The 16,688-nt window shown below is 34.4% G+C and overlaps 1 protein-coding gene across 1 annotated transcript in view; it reads left to right on the top strand.

Annotated features, from left to right (window-relative positions):
• The window catches only part of LOC149774575 (uncharacterized), a 42,357-nt gene extending 28,721 nt beyond the window's left edge, over nucleotides 1-13,636 (top strand). Inside the window, exons 5-9 of the mRNA XM_089945024.1 lie at nucleotides 2,257-2,413; nucleotides 3,313-3,503; nucleotides 7,405-7,531; nucleotides 11,403-11,535; nucleotides 12,889-13,636. Of these exons, the coding sequence (XP_089801150.1) occupies nucleotides 2,257-2,413; nucleotides 3,313-3,503; nucleotides 7,405-7,531; nucleotides 11,403-11,535; nucleotides 12,889-13,464 (1,184 nt within the window). The 3' untranslated portion in view covers nucleotides 13,465-13,636. The remainder of the gene's footprint in view (nucleotides 1-2,256; nucleotides 2,414-3,312; nucleotides 3,504-7,404; nucleotides 7,532-11,402; nucleotides 11,536-12,888) is intronic.
• Nucleotides 13,637-16,688: the final 3,052 nt, after the last annotated feature.

Here is a 16,688-nt window from a genome sequence, read left to right as displayed (position 1 = left end):
GAGTGACAGCACAATATGTATTTTTTACTGATCTTACATTTTATGCTTCAGAGCCTTTGCTTTGAGCATTTATCACATTAAAACTTTTGTATTTGGATCTATCGCTTCTTGTGTGTGTTTTTTAAAGTGCATTTTTCAGGAGTGTAACTTGCCCATCAAACAATGACATCATGCTCCTCATGACGTCAGGACTAATTTTGATATCATTTCAACAATCCATTCAAGTGGACCTTTCCATGCTTGGAGCAAAAATTAGAGGCAATAGACATTCAGGGACTGCTGCTCAAGTGAAGCCCAACAACTATAATCATCTTCGACAGTCCAGTTTTGATGATTGACCTGTTTCAGAGAAATTGGCTTCACATACACTTTTTCCAGGCTGGAACTTCTTGGACATTAATAATGTGTGGTTCTTATAACAACATCTGAAAAATTGACAATGAAATGTATATTCACTAAGTACCATTTTGTTTGAGTGTTATTAAATTTGGGAAGAGAATTATCTGGTGCAGCCTGGAAAATACTTGAAGAAATGAACCATATTTGTTTTTCTATTTCCATCATCAATATTTTATTTTTTATTGTATTGAATATGCCTTTGAAAGCAATAGCATATGATAAGGATGGAGATGAAATGTGTTCTCATTTTTAAAAATCTGAAAGAAAGAAAATCTTACCAGTCAAATTCCTATTTTTTTTTATTGTAGGTTAAACTTAATCATTTCATAAAAAACCAATGAAGATTGTATTTGTCCCACTCGTCTTACCAAATCATAATATGCAGTAAAAGATGGAATGGCAGTAAAATGAGCTTCTCAGGAGTTTCAAGTGCCAACACAAACACTCTGAGACAGAGTACTAGGCAAAATAGACCCAGACAATGTGATTGTTGAATAGAGAAGAAAGAAATAGCCAAATATGGAAATAGGACATACATACTAGTTGGTTATAAATATTACCACTGACCTTGTCATTGAGAATGGGAAGTGTAAGAAAAATTGGCCACTAACTGGGAAATGGTTGAGAGGTTTATCAAGAGATGGCCTTATTTGAAAGTTGTTTGACCCAAAACCATGGAAGGACAGATAGCTAGTTCAGCAAGCATTCAGAATTCCAGGAAAGACTTGGCTGAATACGACCAAGTACAACCTAAAGGAAAAGACGCACTTGATATATGACATTAATATAAAGGGGAGTTACCATCAACCATACCCCTCCCTTGGTAATTGAGGTAAAGAGTTCCATCCTCATGCACTAGTTTATTTCATGTGTTCATCTGTCAAGATGATGAGGACCAGTTTAGTCATCCAGTGTTTGAGGGGGATCGATAGGTCTGTGAGTGAGCAGGCGGATGAAGAGACTGATGTGCACCCTGAATCACTTTCTGGGTCTTTAACATGGTTGGTGGGTCACCCAGTGATTCATTAACTGGAACTTGAGGCAGACGATCAATGGCTTCATCACTGATGGATGTTGGGTAGTCCAGAACGCAGTTAAAGTTCTCAGCCCACCTTTCAAGAATCTTCTCTTTGTCAGTGATCCCATCTGCACTGAAAGAGGGGATGGTCCTGATAATGAGAGGTCATGGGCTTCTTTCAGCATAAAACTTCTTCATATCATGCTTGTCAGCATAGCTTTGGATCTCATCTGAGCTTTGTTACTCAGCCAAGAGTTTTGGTTGAACAGTCCTTCAGAAGTAATTTTAGGCATCTTTCTTTGAGGTAGACTTTGGATCATTTAGGTATGCTTTGCGGAGGTGATGTTTTTCAGCCAACAAGTGCTTGATGTCATCGCAGTTCTCATCAAACCAGTCTCTGTGCTTTCTGGAGGTGGGCCCTAGGATCTCTGTTTGCAGTGTTGTAGACCAGCTCTCTAAGGGTCGTTCAGTCTGACTGCACATTCTGAGTGTTGAGAGGGGTGGACTGAAGATGGTTTTCCATAGTGCTGACAAAGGATTGTTTTGAGTTTGATTTCTTCTTCTTGGAATTTTTAAGCTGTTTTGTAATCTTCTTGCCTTGCAGGCATTTCTTGGGTTGGATACAGATGTTTAGCTTGGAGACTACTAGGTGATGGTCTGTCCAACTTTCTGTACCATATATGGACTTGGTCACCTATACATCCTGCCTGTCCCTCTTCCTGACTATCATGTAGTCAATAATGTGCCAGTGCTTAGATCAGGGATGTGTCCATGTCATCCTGTTGTGGGTAGAGATGTGGAAGATGGTGTTGGTAATGAGCATTTCATGCTATGCACAGGTCTGAAGCAAAAGAAAATCATTGCTATTGCAGTGGCAGATGCCATAGTTTCCAATGACCCCTTACCAGGAGATGTTGTTGGAGCCTACTCATGCACTGAGGTCACCAAGGATGATGAGCATGTCAGATTTGGGAATAGAGTTGATGATGGTGTGAAGTTCAAATAATTTGTCCTTTATGTCTTCAAGATAGGTCATGGTTGGAACATAAGTACTGATGATTGTGACATGCTTTCTAAAGGTTGATGTTATGTATATCTATATTGGATGCTTAACTTTTGTCCATGATGTAGTTTAAGCTAATGGTTATTTGTAAACAAATGTTCAGATAGTTGCCTTTTTTCCATTATTGTGGGTTTTACTTTAAGATAATAGTACTTTGTAAGCATGCTGACATGACCTTTTGACTTTTGAATGTTTTGGAAGTAAATGTATGACCCACACCCTGGTCATCTTATTCTGTCCTCGGTTTTTATTAGGTTCTGATAAACAAAATTATTAATTCCTGTTTAATATCAGGCTAGTGGAATCACTTTTAGTTGTTTGTTGATATAATTTGAGAGGAATCATTTATTTAAATTATTCATTGAAATAACAAAGTATTTATTGACTGTTTGGACTAAAACACTCTTTTGGGATTATTGGGAATTCATTCTAAGACATTCTGGATTATATCATTGTGAAACATCAAGACTGTTGTACATCAAACTGTTAAAGACTATTGGTACATCAGGACATTCAAGATTGGAGTTCATTTGAAATATTCTATACCTTTGGATTTTTGATAGAATATTTTGGATTATTTTGGATTTAATTCACAAAAGTTTCTGTTAAATTTTCATATTGTATTTTTGGGAAATATATAATTTGTTCAGTTTTACAAAGCTTTGTTTGGCTTCTTTCTGTTACTTAGTGCAAGACCATGTAGTCATAACAGTATCAGTGACTTGTGTTAGTGTGTCATTGGATTACTATAGATGGATGCATTTGAGTCCTGTGGACATATTTCCGCATTAACTGAGAGGAATATAAAATGTCAAAACTTCTTTTATTTCAGCCATGTTTTTGACACAGTTGAGAAGAACTCTATAGAGATATGGAAGTATCAGATGTACTTTCTGTCGATGGAATACAAGAACAAAACATTTCTTGTACCCCCATTCAGTATCATTTTCCATATTCTACTTGTCTTTGCTTGGATTTTTCGAAGGATAAGAAGGAAATGTACAACAAAGTTAAAAAACAAAGGTATGCATATACATATATTTTTTGTACTATATCTATTATACAAAACAAAATGATAGATAATGGCAGTTTGTGTAATAAGTCTAGTATACAAGCCAAAGGATACACATATAATCCAGTTCTGTGTAATAAATCTAGTATGCACAACCAAAGGATGTACAGATAATAGCAGTTTTGTGTGACAAATCTAATATACAAAACCAAAGGATACAGAGATAATGGCAGTTCTAGTATACAGAACCAAAAGGATGCAGAAATAATCACAGTTTAATCTAGTGTACAAAACCAAAGAACACACAGATAATGGTACTTTTGTGTAATAAATCTGGTCTACAAAATCAAAAGGATACAGAGATAATGGTAGTTTTGTGAATAAATGTAATATTCAAAACCAAAGAATAAACAGATAATGGCAGTTTTGTGTAATCAAGCATACAAGAATAAAGGATACAAAGATAATGGCAGTTTTGTGTAATTAAGCATACAAGAATAAAGGATACAAAGATAATGGCAGTTTTGTGTAATCAAGCATACAAGAATAAAGGATACAAAGATAATGGCAGTTTTGTGCAGTCTAGTATACAAAACCAAAGGATACAAAGATAATGGCAGTTTTGTGCAGTCTAGTATACAAAACCAAAGGATACAAAGATAATGGCAGTTTTGTGCAGTCTAGTATACAAAACCAAAGGATACAAAGATAATGGCAGTTTTGTGCAGTCTAGTATACAAAACCAAAGGATATACAATCTGTATTGTGTGATTGACCTTTGACCATAATTGAAGATAGGTGTTTGGGCCTATGTCACTAACATTCTTATTTGCAATCAGTTTTAGTTGTTTTCAGTTTTTAATTTGGTAGGATTTATTTGTTTAAATTATTCATTATAAGGAATTACAAAGTGCTTCTTAATACTTTTGGACTCAATTACTATTTTGGGATTGTTGTGAAGTCATTTGAAGACATTCTGAATTTTATCCTTTATAATATCAAGACTGTTAATACATCAGAACACTCCAGACTTTTGGCATATCAGCACATTCAGAATTGGAATTTATTCAGAATACCACTGGAATTCATTCAGACTACTGTAATTTCCTTTCAACTTTTCACTTTGTATTCTAGGGAAATAAATTATTTGTTGAAGTTGAATTTTCTTAAACTTGTTTTGGCTCTTTTCTGCTACTTAGTTTAAGGCCATAGATTTGTAACATATACAAAACCAAAAGATACAGAAATAGTGTCAGTTTTATGTAATAAATCTTGTATATAAAACCAAAGGATGAACAGATAATGCAAGTTTTTAGTAATTGATCATGTTTTCTCTTTGCATTACAATATATTCAAGTCGACAAAGCCAAAAAATGCATAGATATTGACATTTCTATGTAGTAAATCTAGTATACAAAACCAAAAGATACAATATAATGGCAGTTTAGAAACTGACACACTGATGGTGGAATAGTAATGTATGATGATGAATTTGAAGTCCATGACAGTAACATTAGGAAACCCTACCTTGACAGGGATGCCAATCTAATTCCATGAGATTGGCTGCTCAGATCATGTATGGTTTGTATTGTAGAGATCTAGCAAAACACAAGGAAAGAATTTGAGCCTGAGACTTTGAAAAATGCTTTCCTTAATGTATGCACAGTACAAAACAAACACGACATGACTGTATGATTGTTATTCTTAATGTGGGTACAGATTATACACCAAATACAAAGTGTTATAAATTATGCACAAAATACTAAGTGTACAGATTTTACAGCAACTACTAAGTGTTATATAAAGGGTATATATTATAATCCAAAATCTTAGACAGAATGTGTATTGCAAAATAATAACAGATTTGAATTGAGGTTTCTTGATCTGTGGATGATACAGGCAGTGGGTTTTGTCGATAAAGAATAGACTTTGCATCCATATTAACAGGTTTATGCAAAAGAGGCATTAAATAGCTACATGTTTATGTGCATAAAATCAATTATTGTTATTGTTGGTTGACCATCGGGCTTGATGAAGTCAATCCTGCACTGCTCTTCACTGATGGGTCCTCATGTAGCTGATGAGTTTGATACAAGATGCTCATGTCCTGAGCAGTGTGTACATGGGAGGCATGGGTTGGTTCTTGACGTTGAGGTCTTCCTGCATTCCCTGGTGTCAGCGACTTTTGTTCTGCAGTCATCCTTAAAGGTTTTGTACCCATTACTAATAGTTGCATACCAGCCAGGTCTATCCTTGGCGTAGGACTTGAGGTTTGTCACAGATATCAAGCAGCATCTCAGGCTGTCCTTGATGGAGTCTTTGAATCTTTTCTTCAGGCAACCAATTTTTCTGTGTTCACTAGAAAGAGCTCAATACAAAGTCTGATGTGGCATTTGAGACTCCTCCATACAGATGACATGACTTGTCCACCGGAGTAGGGCTGTCATGACCATCGCTTTGATACTGGTTAATCCTGCCCTATATAGCACTTCTAGGTTTGTCACTTTGTAGTACTATCTGACACCTATAATCCAGCGCAGGGCTCTCGTGTGGAAATGCTCAAGCTGCTTGATGTGCTTCTTGTATGTTGTCCAGGTCTCATGTCCATATAGGAGGCTTGCTAGCACAACTGCTTTATATACCTTTATCTTGGTGGACAGTTTGATATTCCTGTGACTCAACACGCAAGAGCAGAAATGTCCTAAAGATTGAGTGGTGCTGCTGATGCATGCTGTTATCTATTTGTCTAGCAATCCATTGGAAGATATGATGCTTCCAAGGTACTTGAAGTGATCAACATCTTTCAGTTGGGTGTCTTTGAGAGACATAATTGGGGGGTAAGCTATGGTGCCTGGGACAGGATGGTGAGGTACCTCTGTCTTGTTCAGTCTAACAGTGAGTCTGAATAGTCTTGAGGCTTCTATGAAGTGAGTAACGATGATCTGGAGATCTGCTCCCATGTGTGCCATGAGAGCACAGTCATGCGCAAAAAGTGCTTCAAGAATAAGTTTCTCCATTATTTTGAACCGGGCATTCAGTTGGCGAAGGTCGAAGAGAGAGCCATCTAGTCTGTACTTTATGTACACTCCTTTCTGGAGCATGGTTCAGGACATGTGAAGAATAGTTGAATAATACTGGGGTGAGAACGCAACCCTACTTCACTCCATTAGAAACGCTGAATGGCTTGGAGACATCCCGGTTGTAGAGAACAAGTCCTGTCATGCCATCATGGAATAGTCAGATCACCTTAATGAACTTCCTAGGGCAACCAAGTCATGCTAAGATGACCCATAGTGCATCCATGTTGACCGTATCAAAGGCCTTTGTGAGGTCTATGAAGACACCGTAGAAGTTCATGTTTTGTTCAATGCACATTTTCAAGACCTGGACCCATCTCAATTTTCTATATGTCATATGTGTTGTATCAGCTCATCACACAAATACATGTAATTCAAGGTCAGGCTTTTGAATGTAAACAACGTGTTTTATACACCAGTTTTATTGAATAAAATAAATATTTTTAATGATCTCACAGTGTCATACATGCATGCTAATTTCAGATGAAATTTTCACAAATCATATGATATCTGACTCCATCTTTAGCTTGACAAGACTTATGAATGGATGGAAATCATTTATAACTTGTTTCATAAATTTAATTTGAAATAATTGATTTTACTGAGTAATTCTTATTTAATTGCACATAAACACACAAGGTTATATCATAAGGAGAGAACTGGACTAAAGTGTCTTGTTCAAGGACACACCATAGCAGACAACTTTTGGACTTTGCTTCAGGTTACAGCTCTAAGGTTGCCTACCTTTAACCTATATAACTTTATCAAGTACACAAGTATGATTTCCCATGCATGGTGTTTAAATATGTAATTATGTGATCATTATTACCTATAGATGATGAAGCTTACATTCAGTACGTTCAGCTATTTGAGAAGGAGATGATGGCAAATTACCTCCGTAACCAAAAAACTATGGAGACAACTGCCATGGAAAGGAAAGTTAGTGAACTACTGCAAAAGAGGTAAATTTGTCTTTGTTCCTTCTTTACCACAGTTACCCCCTGCTCTCACTCTCTCTCTCTCTGTCACACACACACTACACCCCCCTCAGAATGTGACAGTATTAATCCTGTTCTGCTATCCCATAATAAACTGGAACAAATGAGTTAATGTTCTTCTCATAAGTTCATGCTAAAACAATGTAGACATTTATCAGCACAAGAAATATGCCATAAAATGAGACAATTCTGTTTGCAGCAGAGTAGGATGGTGCTTCATTGTCACAATTAAATGTCACTAAGTATTTTAGTTATTATCTCGGAAGAGAAATAGATCAAATGGGCTATAATGTATGGGATAACAGTAATGGAGCATTTTGGAGGATGTTAATTGTTATTTTCATGTTGCATACAAATTTACCAGCAACCCATAAGCAGAGCCTGTATGATAGATATTCTGACAGAAATCCATCACCGCTCCGGTGGCCTAGTGGTTAAAGCATCCGCCTTGGATGCGGGAGGTCGTGGGTTCGATTCCCGGCCGAGTCATACCAAAGATTTACAAAAATGGTACTAACAGCTGCCTCGCTTGGCACTCAGCATTAAGAGGTTAGTGTTAGGACTGGTCGGCCTGGTGTCAGGATAATGTGACTGGGTGGGACATCATGCTACATGTCTGCGGTATGATGCCCCAGTGCTAGACATCACTATAAACTGCCACATAGCAGACATCATAGCGATATGACTGAAAAATTGTTAAAAGTTATGTTAAAAATCCAAATCACATCCAAATCACAGAAATCCATCAGCAACATTCCAACATTATGACTGTTATTGACATTCAAATACATTTTTCATAACCGTCCAAGACTCATAACAAAAGTAATTATTTTGGGTAACTATATCCCAAAGAGCATCATTAAAGCAATGTTTTATATATCAAAATTTTAAATCTATCATTGATTTGCTAATTGTTTTGTTGACTGATCAAAAGTTTGTTATGTTTGCATAATATGTTGAAATAGGGGTTTTATATATTTACAAAAACATTCATTTGTCTATTTTGCCATCCTTATTGTTTTTGCTTGTACATCTGCAGATATCATTCTTACAGTCAACTTTATAGAAGAAATATTGATCTTGATAAGTTATATTATATGTTACTGCATGGGAAAATATGAATGAGTTTTTCAGATGTAATACTGCACGACAGTGCAGTATATCCATTAGACAAAACGAGTTCATATTTTCCCATACAAATGCAGTAACCTTTTTTATTATCATTTTCTTATTCTACTTCATGCTTAATTGCATAAACAAAACACACTATAAGAAACAAAGTAAATAAATGCATGCCATATTCCAAACTAAATACACAAGCACAAATTCATCAGTACACAACAACATTATTAATGGGCACATAACTCCACTCAGATAAATTTGAACTTTGTCGCGAGCTAGACATAATTTTTGAAAGAAAATTACATTTTTTTCTACTTAAAATATACATTTGGAGTCGTATTTTGAATAAATGCACATTGCAACATGTTTTCCATTTGATCTGGAATGAATAGATTTTGGTATTTTTTTTTGGTTCTATGAAATTTCATGATTATGGACTGGATTTATCTGTGACAATTCCACATGAAATACATCGGATTGAAGAAGTGAGGAAGAAGCATGTTGACATCTGCAAAAATGTATTTCTGTTTCTGTCATTGAATGTTTGAAATCATAATGTGGGGAAAATATGAAGTCTTTCAATTGCAATTGTCTAAAAGACACCATGGAATTTAATGCTTATTTCATTTTGAGTGCAGTAAGAAGGATGTAATTGCACTTATATTCGAAATTACAGTACAATATTGAAATCTGTAATCCAGATTGAGAACCTATGACATGGCTCATGTAATTTGGATTTGCAGAACTAAGAAAGTAAATTTTGAGGAAATTAAGGATGTAAAACTGTAAGTATATTTTTTTGCCATTCTTATTACCAGCTAAAGAAGACAGTTTATGCCTTGTCACTTGTATGTTATTTGTAAGGACCCTTTCTGGCATCTACTGTATAGCTAGCCCAAATCAAAACATTGTATCAAAAGAGGTAACGCAGAATGTGCCAAAGCAGATGGTATGTGGCACTCCACAAAACATTTGCTTTACTTCATTCAGAAACAAATTTCATCAGCCAAAACGTAAAGTGCCTACTATTCGAGTGTACACGATTTGTTTACAAATCAAAAGTTACTGTGCTGGCATCTATGTCCATTGTTTGTTTACAATAGAAAGTAGTTCCTTTATGTTTGTGAATGCAATATGAAGGTGTGCAATATCATAAATTATTATATGCCCATTTTTTCCCCAGTTAACTTTACATTGTCAGAATAGTTCAGTATTCCCCGATACTGAACACGCGCGACAATACACATATAGCAATCACATGAATAAAGGAACTACTTTCTATTGTAAACAAACAATGGATGCATATGCCAGCACTTTTGATTTGTAAACAAATCATGTACACTTGCGTAAGAGGCTCTTTATGTTGTGGTTGTTTAAATTTGTTTCTGAATGAACTAAAACATGTTTCATGGACTGCAAAAAAACCCCAGCTGTTTTGGCACATTCCGCGTTGATACAATGTTATGGATTTAGGCTAGCTACATTAGATAAAAGACGAAAGATTATGTCCTTATAAATAACATACAAGTGACAAGGTATATACTGTCTTATTTAGCTGGTGATAAGAATGGCAAAATAAAATATACATGTACTTAGTTTTACATCCTGAATTTCATCAAAATGTTTTTTCTTAATTCTGCAAATCTGAATACATGAGCCATGTCATAGGTTTTCAATCTTGATTACACATTTCAAAATTGTGTTGTAATTTTGATAAAAAGTGCAATTGCATCATCCTTACTGCACTCAAAATGAAATAAGCATTAAATTCCATTGCATCTTTTTGATATTTGCAATTGAAATACTTCATATTTTCCCCACGCTATGATTTCTAACATTCAATGACAGAAACAGAAACACATGCATTTGCAGATGTAAAAACGCTTCTCTTGCGCCACTTCAATCCGATGTATTTCATGTATAATTTGCACATATGAATCCAGTCCAAAATCACAAACTTTCGTTGAATCAAAACAAGTTACCAAAATATATTTATTCCAAATCAAATGGAAAAGTTGTTGCAATGTGCATTCATTCACAATATGACTGCAAATTTCAATTTTAACTAGACATGCCATTTTCTTTCGAAAGTTATGTCGAGCTCACAACTAAGTTCAAATTTATCTGGGTGTATTTATGTGCGCATTAATAATGACGTCATTTTGTAATGACAAATCTGCACTTGTCTATTTAGTTTGGAATACGGCATTCATTCATTTACGTTGTTTCTTGTAGTGTATTTTGTTTATATAATTAAACCTTAGGTAGATTTTAAAAAATGAGCATATAATAAAAAGGTTACTGCATTTGTATGGGAAAATATGAACTCGTTTTGTCGGAAGGATATATTGCACTCCCAAGGTCGTGCAGTATTCCATCCAAAACTCATTCATATTTTCCCATACAAATGCAGTAACCTATAAATATTTGACTTTCGTCAAAATGCAGAGCAGTAACCTATAAATACTGAATGATTTTGACAATGTGAAGTTAACAGAGAAAAAATGAGCATATAATAATAAACAAATATCTTTAAAAGTATAAACAATGCAGTAAAATATCTCCTTAAGAATTAATCCAGTTAATTGGTATTTATTGTATTCTTCTCATCATAATCATCAGTAAAATTTCAATCTTTACCATGCTCCTTCATCATCATCCATTCTAATCATTTGCTTTTACCCATTTTTATCATTATTGTTGTCACTCACAGAGATGATGAGTGGAAAAAATATTTGAAAGAGGAGATGTTGGCATATCATCAGGATAGTGATGCAAAGGGAGTGGCAAAATCTGAACAGAATGATGAAGAAAAACACAATACAGACGTAGAAACTGGAACTGAGGTAGAAAAATATGTTTTTAATTATTGTTTTGATAATGAAGTTTTTTCCTTGGAGAAATAATGACAAATTCGTTGGACATTTTTTTCAAGTCACTACCATTATGGGTAAAAGAGTTTGATATACCAGCAGTTGATATATTTGTAAAATTAAATCAAGGAAGTTGTTTGACATTGGGGAACTGAAAAATTGTATCGTACAGTAGCAAAAGCAAGATTATAGTTCTAAGATATTGTACCCCACATATAACAAACGAGTGATTTTTGTTAAAATTTATCCATCATTGCATCCAGTTGACTTTTGTTTGTACTTTATAGCTTGCAAGTTATAAGAGATAAACAGATGAAACTTGGTATAATTGTATCATTAGAAAGTGTGTTCATACCACAACTTTGATTGTATGTTCAGGTTTGTCACATGTCAACATTTATTAAGTTTTTCATCACACGTTTCTTTTATTGTGTAATCTTAGAATTATGTTAACGCAACATGGTAGAATAATCTGTCAAGATTAGATGTGTGCTGCATACCACTTTTCAGGTAATTTCTTCAAGGTCAAGGTCACCTTAGTATTTTCAGGTTTCCAGTATAGTTTTTTTTCCCTCTTTATAACTTGAACTGAAAGCAATTTGGGATTTCTATTACAGTTTCCTTTTTTAAATTGAGATCGTCCTGTTGTAAATCAGTAAAACGTGGTAGACATATCTGCTTTCCATTACATGAAGGTTCTTCAGGTACCACATTTTGGTTGCCATTTTCAAGGTCACGTGTGAATATTTAATACTTTCTGTCAGACTGTTTTCTCCACTCAGTAACTTTATAACCATCAGAGACAAATGGAAAAAACTTAGTATACTCATGTATCATCATTGGCAGGTGTACTGTGTGCCATATATGGTATTCTGTCAGTCTTTGTTTTAGGTTTCTAGTATATAGCCCAGAATTTAAGTTCTTTTCAGGTATAGTGGTGAATCTAGGTGCTACTTTAGCCACATACCGTATTCAGTCTGATTGTTCCTAATTGATTTTACTCTGTTGTTTCCTTTTTCTCCTGTTATTTTAATGCCCTTTCATATGGAACCATGAAACTTATTTTCTTTTCATACATGGCCAAATCTCTACAACTCTGTCACAAAGGTCAGTCAGATTTCAACAGCTTTTTTCTTGTCATTGTTGGCAAGAGATAAAATTAACATTATTTTTTTGGTTACAGTATTGTGTGAAAATTCATGTTATAAGAGTTCATGCTCACACAGTGAGATAAATAAATAGTGATGCATCATAATTTAAATTTAATTTGGTTTGCTAGCTTGGCAAGTAAATTAATTTAAAGCCAGTTTTAAACATGACTTGCAGACTGACTCAGCAAAAGAGGAAGAGACATCTGTAAGGAAGCACAAGAAATGGGAGAGGAAAAGGAAGACAAAGGATAAAGATAAGAAAAATGAGAGGAGAGAAAAAGATGAGGATTCTGTTGCACCTGATGAATCAAAACTTAACAGTCTAAATGAGGAAACAAGTTCTAGCAAGAAACCAGAACTGAAGCTGAAAAATGTTTTAGCTGAGGAAAATAGTTATTTCACACCTCCACAACAAAAAACAGAGTCTGAGAAAAAAGACTTCGTTTCCAAAAGCAGAATGCAAAATTTGAGATATCAGAGGCCAATGAAGGAGCTGTCCATTGTGAAATTAGATTCAGGAGATGGAGGAAAACCATTTGTAGCCCGAAGTCCGAAAGTGAACAGGAGAAGGTATATAATACCGGATTATGATCTGGATAATTTGTCCAGAACATCGGATCAGTCCTCAGTGATAAAGATATCTGTGGAATCAGAGTTTTCAGACAGTGGCGAGGAGGCTCCATCCTTCCAAGCCAGAGGCATAAAGAGAAAAAAAAGAAGCAAAGATATGCCATGGAATCATACTAAGTAGCATTATTCTTCATGAGATTCATGTATGTAGAATTTATCTTGTGATTTTTTAAATTAAATATTTGATTTTAACCAGAACCCTATTGCAGTAAGTTGAATGAATTTATCAATATTGAGAGGCTACTGTTGCCACACTCAATTTCCAAGTCTTTGCCTTGGAAAAGATGAATATATGGCAGATATTCATAAGTATTCAGAAATCTTTACATTTTTCAACCGGTACAATGAAGAAATAAAATTTGTATATATTTCCATATAGGTAGGATCCAACTGCAAACTGCATAGACCTTTGGTCTGCTATTGCATAATGTACATTCTGATCTGGATCTATGCAGCTTATTAAAAGTAATCAGTAGAAGAAACAGCAGACCCCTTTCTTCTGACACATTATGACAGATCAGGGTTCTGTCTGTCTTGTTTGAATTTGGACCAGACCTATATGAGAGTAAATAAAGTATTTCTTTTCTCAAAATTTTCAATTATTGGAGAGGTCTTTGATATTGTTAGAAATCGTAATCATGGTATTATAGATCCCATGCGGCATACATTTTTTATGGACATATATTTTGGCTATTTCATTAAAAAATTGATTTTTTTGTAATGTTGGCTTGTTACATTTTAATGTTGGCTAGTTACATCTTAGTAAGAGGTTATATTTAAGGTGGTGAACTTGATAGCATTTATTTTCACAATCTCACCTTGAAATATTACTGCTGAATTACTTAATATTCTCCATTACTAAAACCTCTTGCTATATGTTCTTGTTGGTAATAATAATAATAATAATAATAATAATTAACAACTTTATTTAAAGAGGGTGAAACAATTACTTGCATGGAACTAATCCTTTCTTGTGGCCCTCTATTATATGCATATTTAAATTCAAAGTATATCTGTATGGTTACACACAAACACACACACACAGCATTGATAATAAGTTACATTTATATATGGACATAATAAACAGAAAATTTAAATGACATGCTCCAACTAGGTACATTGTGTCTATACATTACAACTAGGTACAATGTGTATATACAGTACAACTAGGTACAATGTGTATATACAATACAACTAGGTACAATGTGTATATACAGTACAACTAGGTACAATGTGTATATACAGTACAACTAGGTACAATGTGTATATACAGTACAACTAGGTACAATGTGTATATACAATACAACTAGGTACAATGTGTATATACAGTACAACTAGGTACAATGTGTATATACAGTACAACTAGGTACAATGTGTATATACAGTACAAAAGTAGTAAGACAACAAAATGGAAAGTTACTGAATTTAAACTATAAGTTGTAATGTATTTGTCAAATTGAACAGGTTTCAGTTTTCATCCATTGAATTAGATTATAGTTAAATGCATTTATGCTTGTATTTTCTCTAATTTCCATTAATATTCCATTCCAGATAAGTGATCCTGAATACTGAAAACTTTTCCTTAAGGAATTCTTTATTTGGTTTTGGAATGGAAAGGTGGTTAGCTGAAGTTGGTCTTAAATTATGAGTGTTGCCTTGTTTTCTAGCATAAAATAGTTCATTAAAATTTAATGGGGCCATATTGTTTGAAGTTTTGTGCATAAGCCTAATCTTTCTCAAAATTATTTGTTGACTTACTGTTAACATTTTAATATCAATAATTGCATTTGGGATGTTTACAGCATTATCTAAGATGAATCTAGAAGCTCCTTTTTGCAAGTTGAATAGTTTGTAATTAATCTCATCAGAAGTTTTTCCCCCAGATAACATTACAGTAGTCAAAGAATGGTTGTATATAGCATTAGTAATATATTAACCTATGTTTAATTGATTGATGTGGATTTATCTTGCTAAATAACCTCAGACGTGAATTGACTTTAGAACACGTCTTGAATATGTTGTTCATTCTATTGCAAATTGTTGTGAACTATTTGTTGTGGGTAACCATTTGTCATGGGTAACTATTTGTCATATGTAACTATTTGTCATGGGTAACTATTTGTCATGGGTAACCATTTGTCATGGGTAACTATTTGTCATGGGTAAGGGTAACCATTTGTCATGGGTAACTATTTGTCATATGTAGCTATTTGTCATTGGTAACTATTTGTCATGGGTAACTATTTGTCATGGGTAAGGGTAACTATTTGTCATGGGTAACTATTTGTTATGGATAACTATTTCTCATGGGTAACTATTTGTCATGGGCAAGGGTAACTATTTGTCATGGGTAACTATTTGTTATGGATAACTATTTGTCATGGGTAACTATTTGTCATGGGTAAGGGTAACTATTTGTCATGGGTAACTGTTTGTCATGGGTAACTATTTGTCATGGGTAAGGGTAATTATTTGTCATGGTTAACCATTTGTCATGGGTAACTATTTGTCATGGGTCAGGGGTAACTATTTGTCATGGTAACTATTTGTAGGCAACTTTCATTCAGCATAAGATTCAAATTGTTATTTTCAAGTTTTGCTTGGTAGTAATCATTAATACACTAGTCTTATCTATATTTACTTTCATGCCATTTTCCCTACACCAGGAATCTACGTAACGCTATCTGAAGGGAGACCTCTTGGTCCAATTTTAGCTGTTTAAAATCTGATAGTTTGGTATCGTCTGCATATAAGTTGGTAGATGAAATACAGTTGCCTAATTTCAATGGCAGATCAAAAGAGGAGCAGGCCTAGGATTGATCCCTGTGATATTCCACATATAATTGGTTCTTTTTTTAGAAAAATTGCCATTTATTTTGACAGACTGTTTTCTCATTGTTAGATATGATGTAAACTATTCAATCATTGAATGGTCACATTGATAAATGCTCAATTTGTTGATACGAATATTATGATCAACAAGGTTAAAATCTTTTACTAAGATCATCTTGTTTGGATCCAACTAATTTTTCTTGATCTAAGGCAGTAATCCATCTATCCATTCAACTTTTGCTAAAGGGGACCTATAGACAAAGCCCACTAGGAATGGCTTTGTATTTGATTGATTTACCTGGATTCATATTGCTTCAATTCATCTGATTCTAGATCAAGTTTCCTTTCAACTGATAAACCATTACTTACATAAACAACACCACCTCCATCCACTGAACATCTATCATGTCTGATTGGTGTGCCATAACCATCAATAAACAACACCACTTCCATCCACTGAACCTCTATCATGTCTGATTGGTGTGCCATAACCATCAATAAACAACACCACCT

The sequence above is a fragment of the Sinohyriopsis cumingii genome, unplaced genomic scaffold, assembly GCF_028554795.1.
Source record: "Sinohyriopsis cumingii isolate HCF-2022 unplaced genomic scaffold, ASM2855479v2 utg000198l, whole genome shotgun sequence".
In the NCBI taxonomy this organism is placed as follows: Eukaryota; Metazoa; Mollusca; class Bivalvia; order Unionida; family Unionidae; genus Sinohyriopsis; species Sinohyriopsis cumingii.
This window is presented reverse-complemented; position numbering and strand designations above follow the sequence as displayed.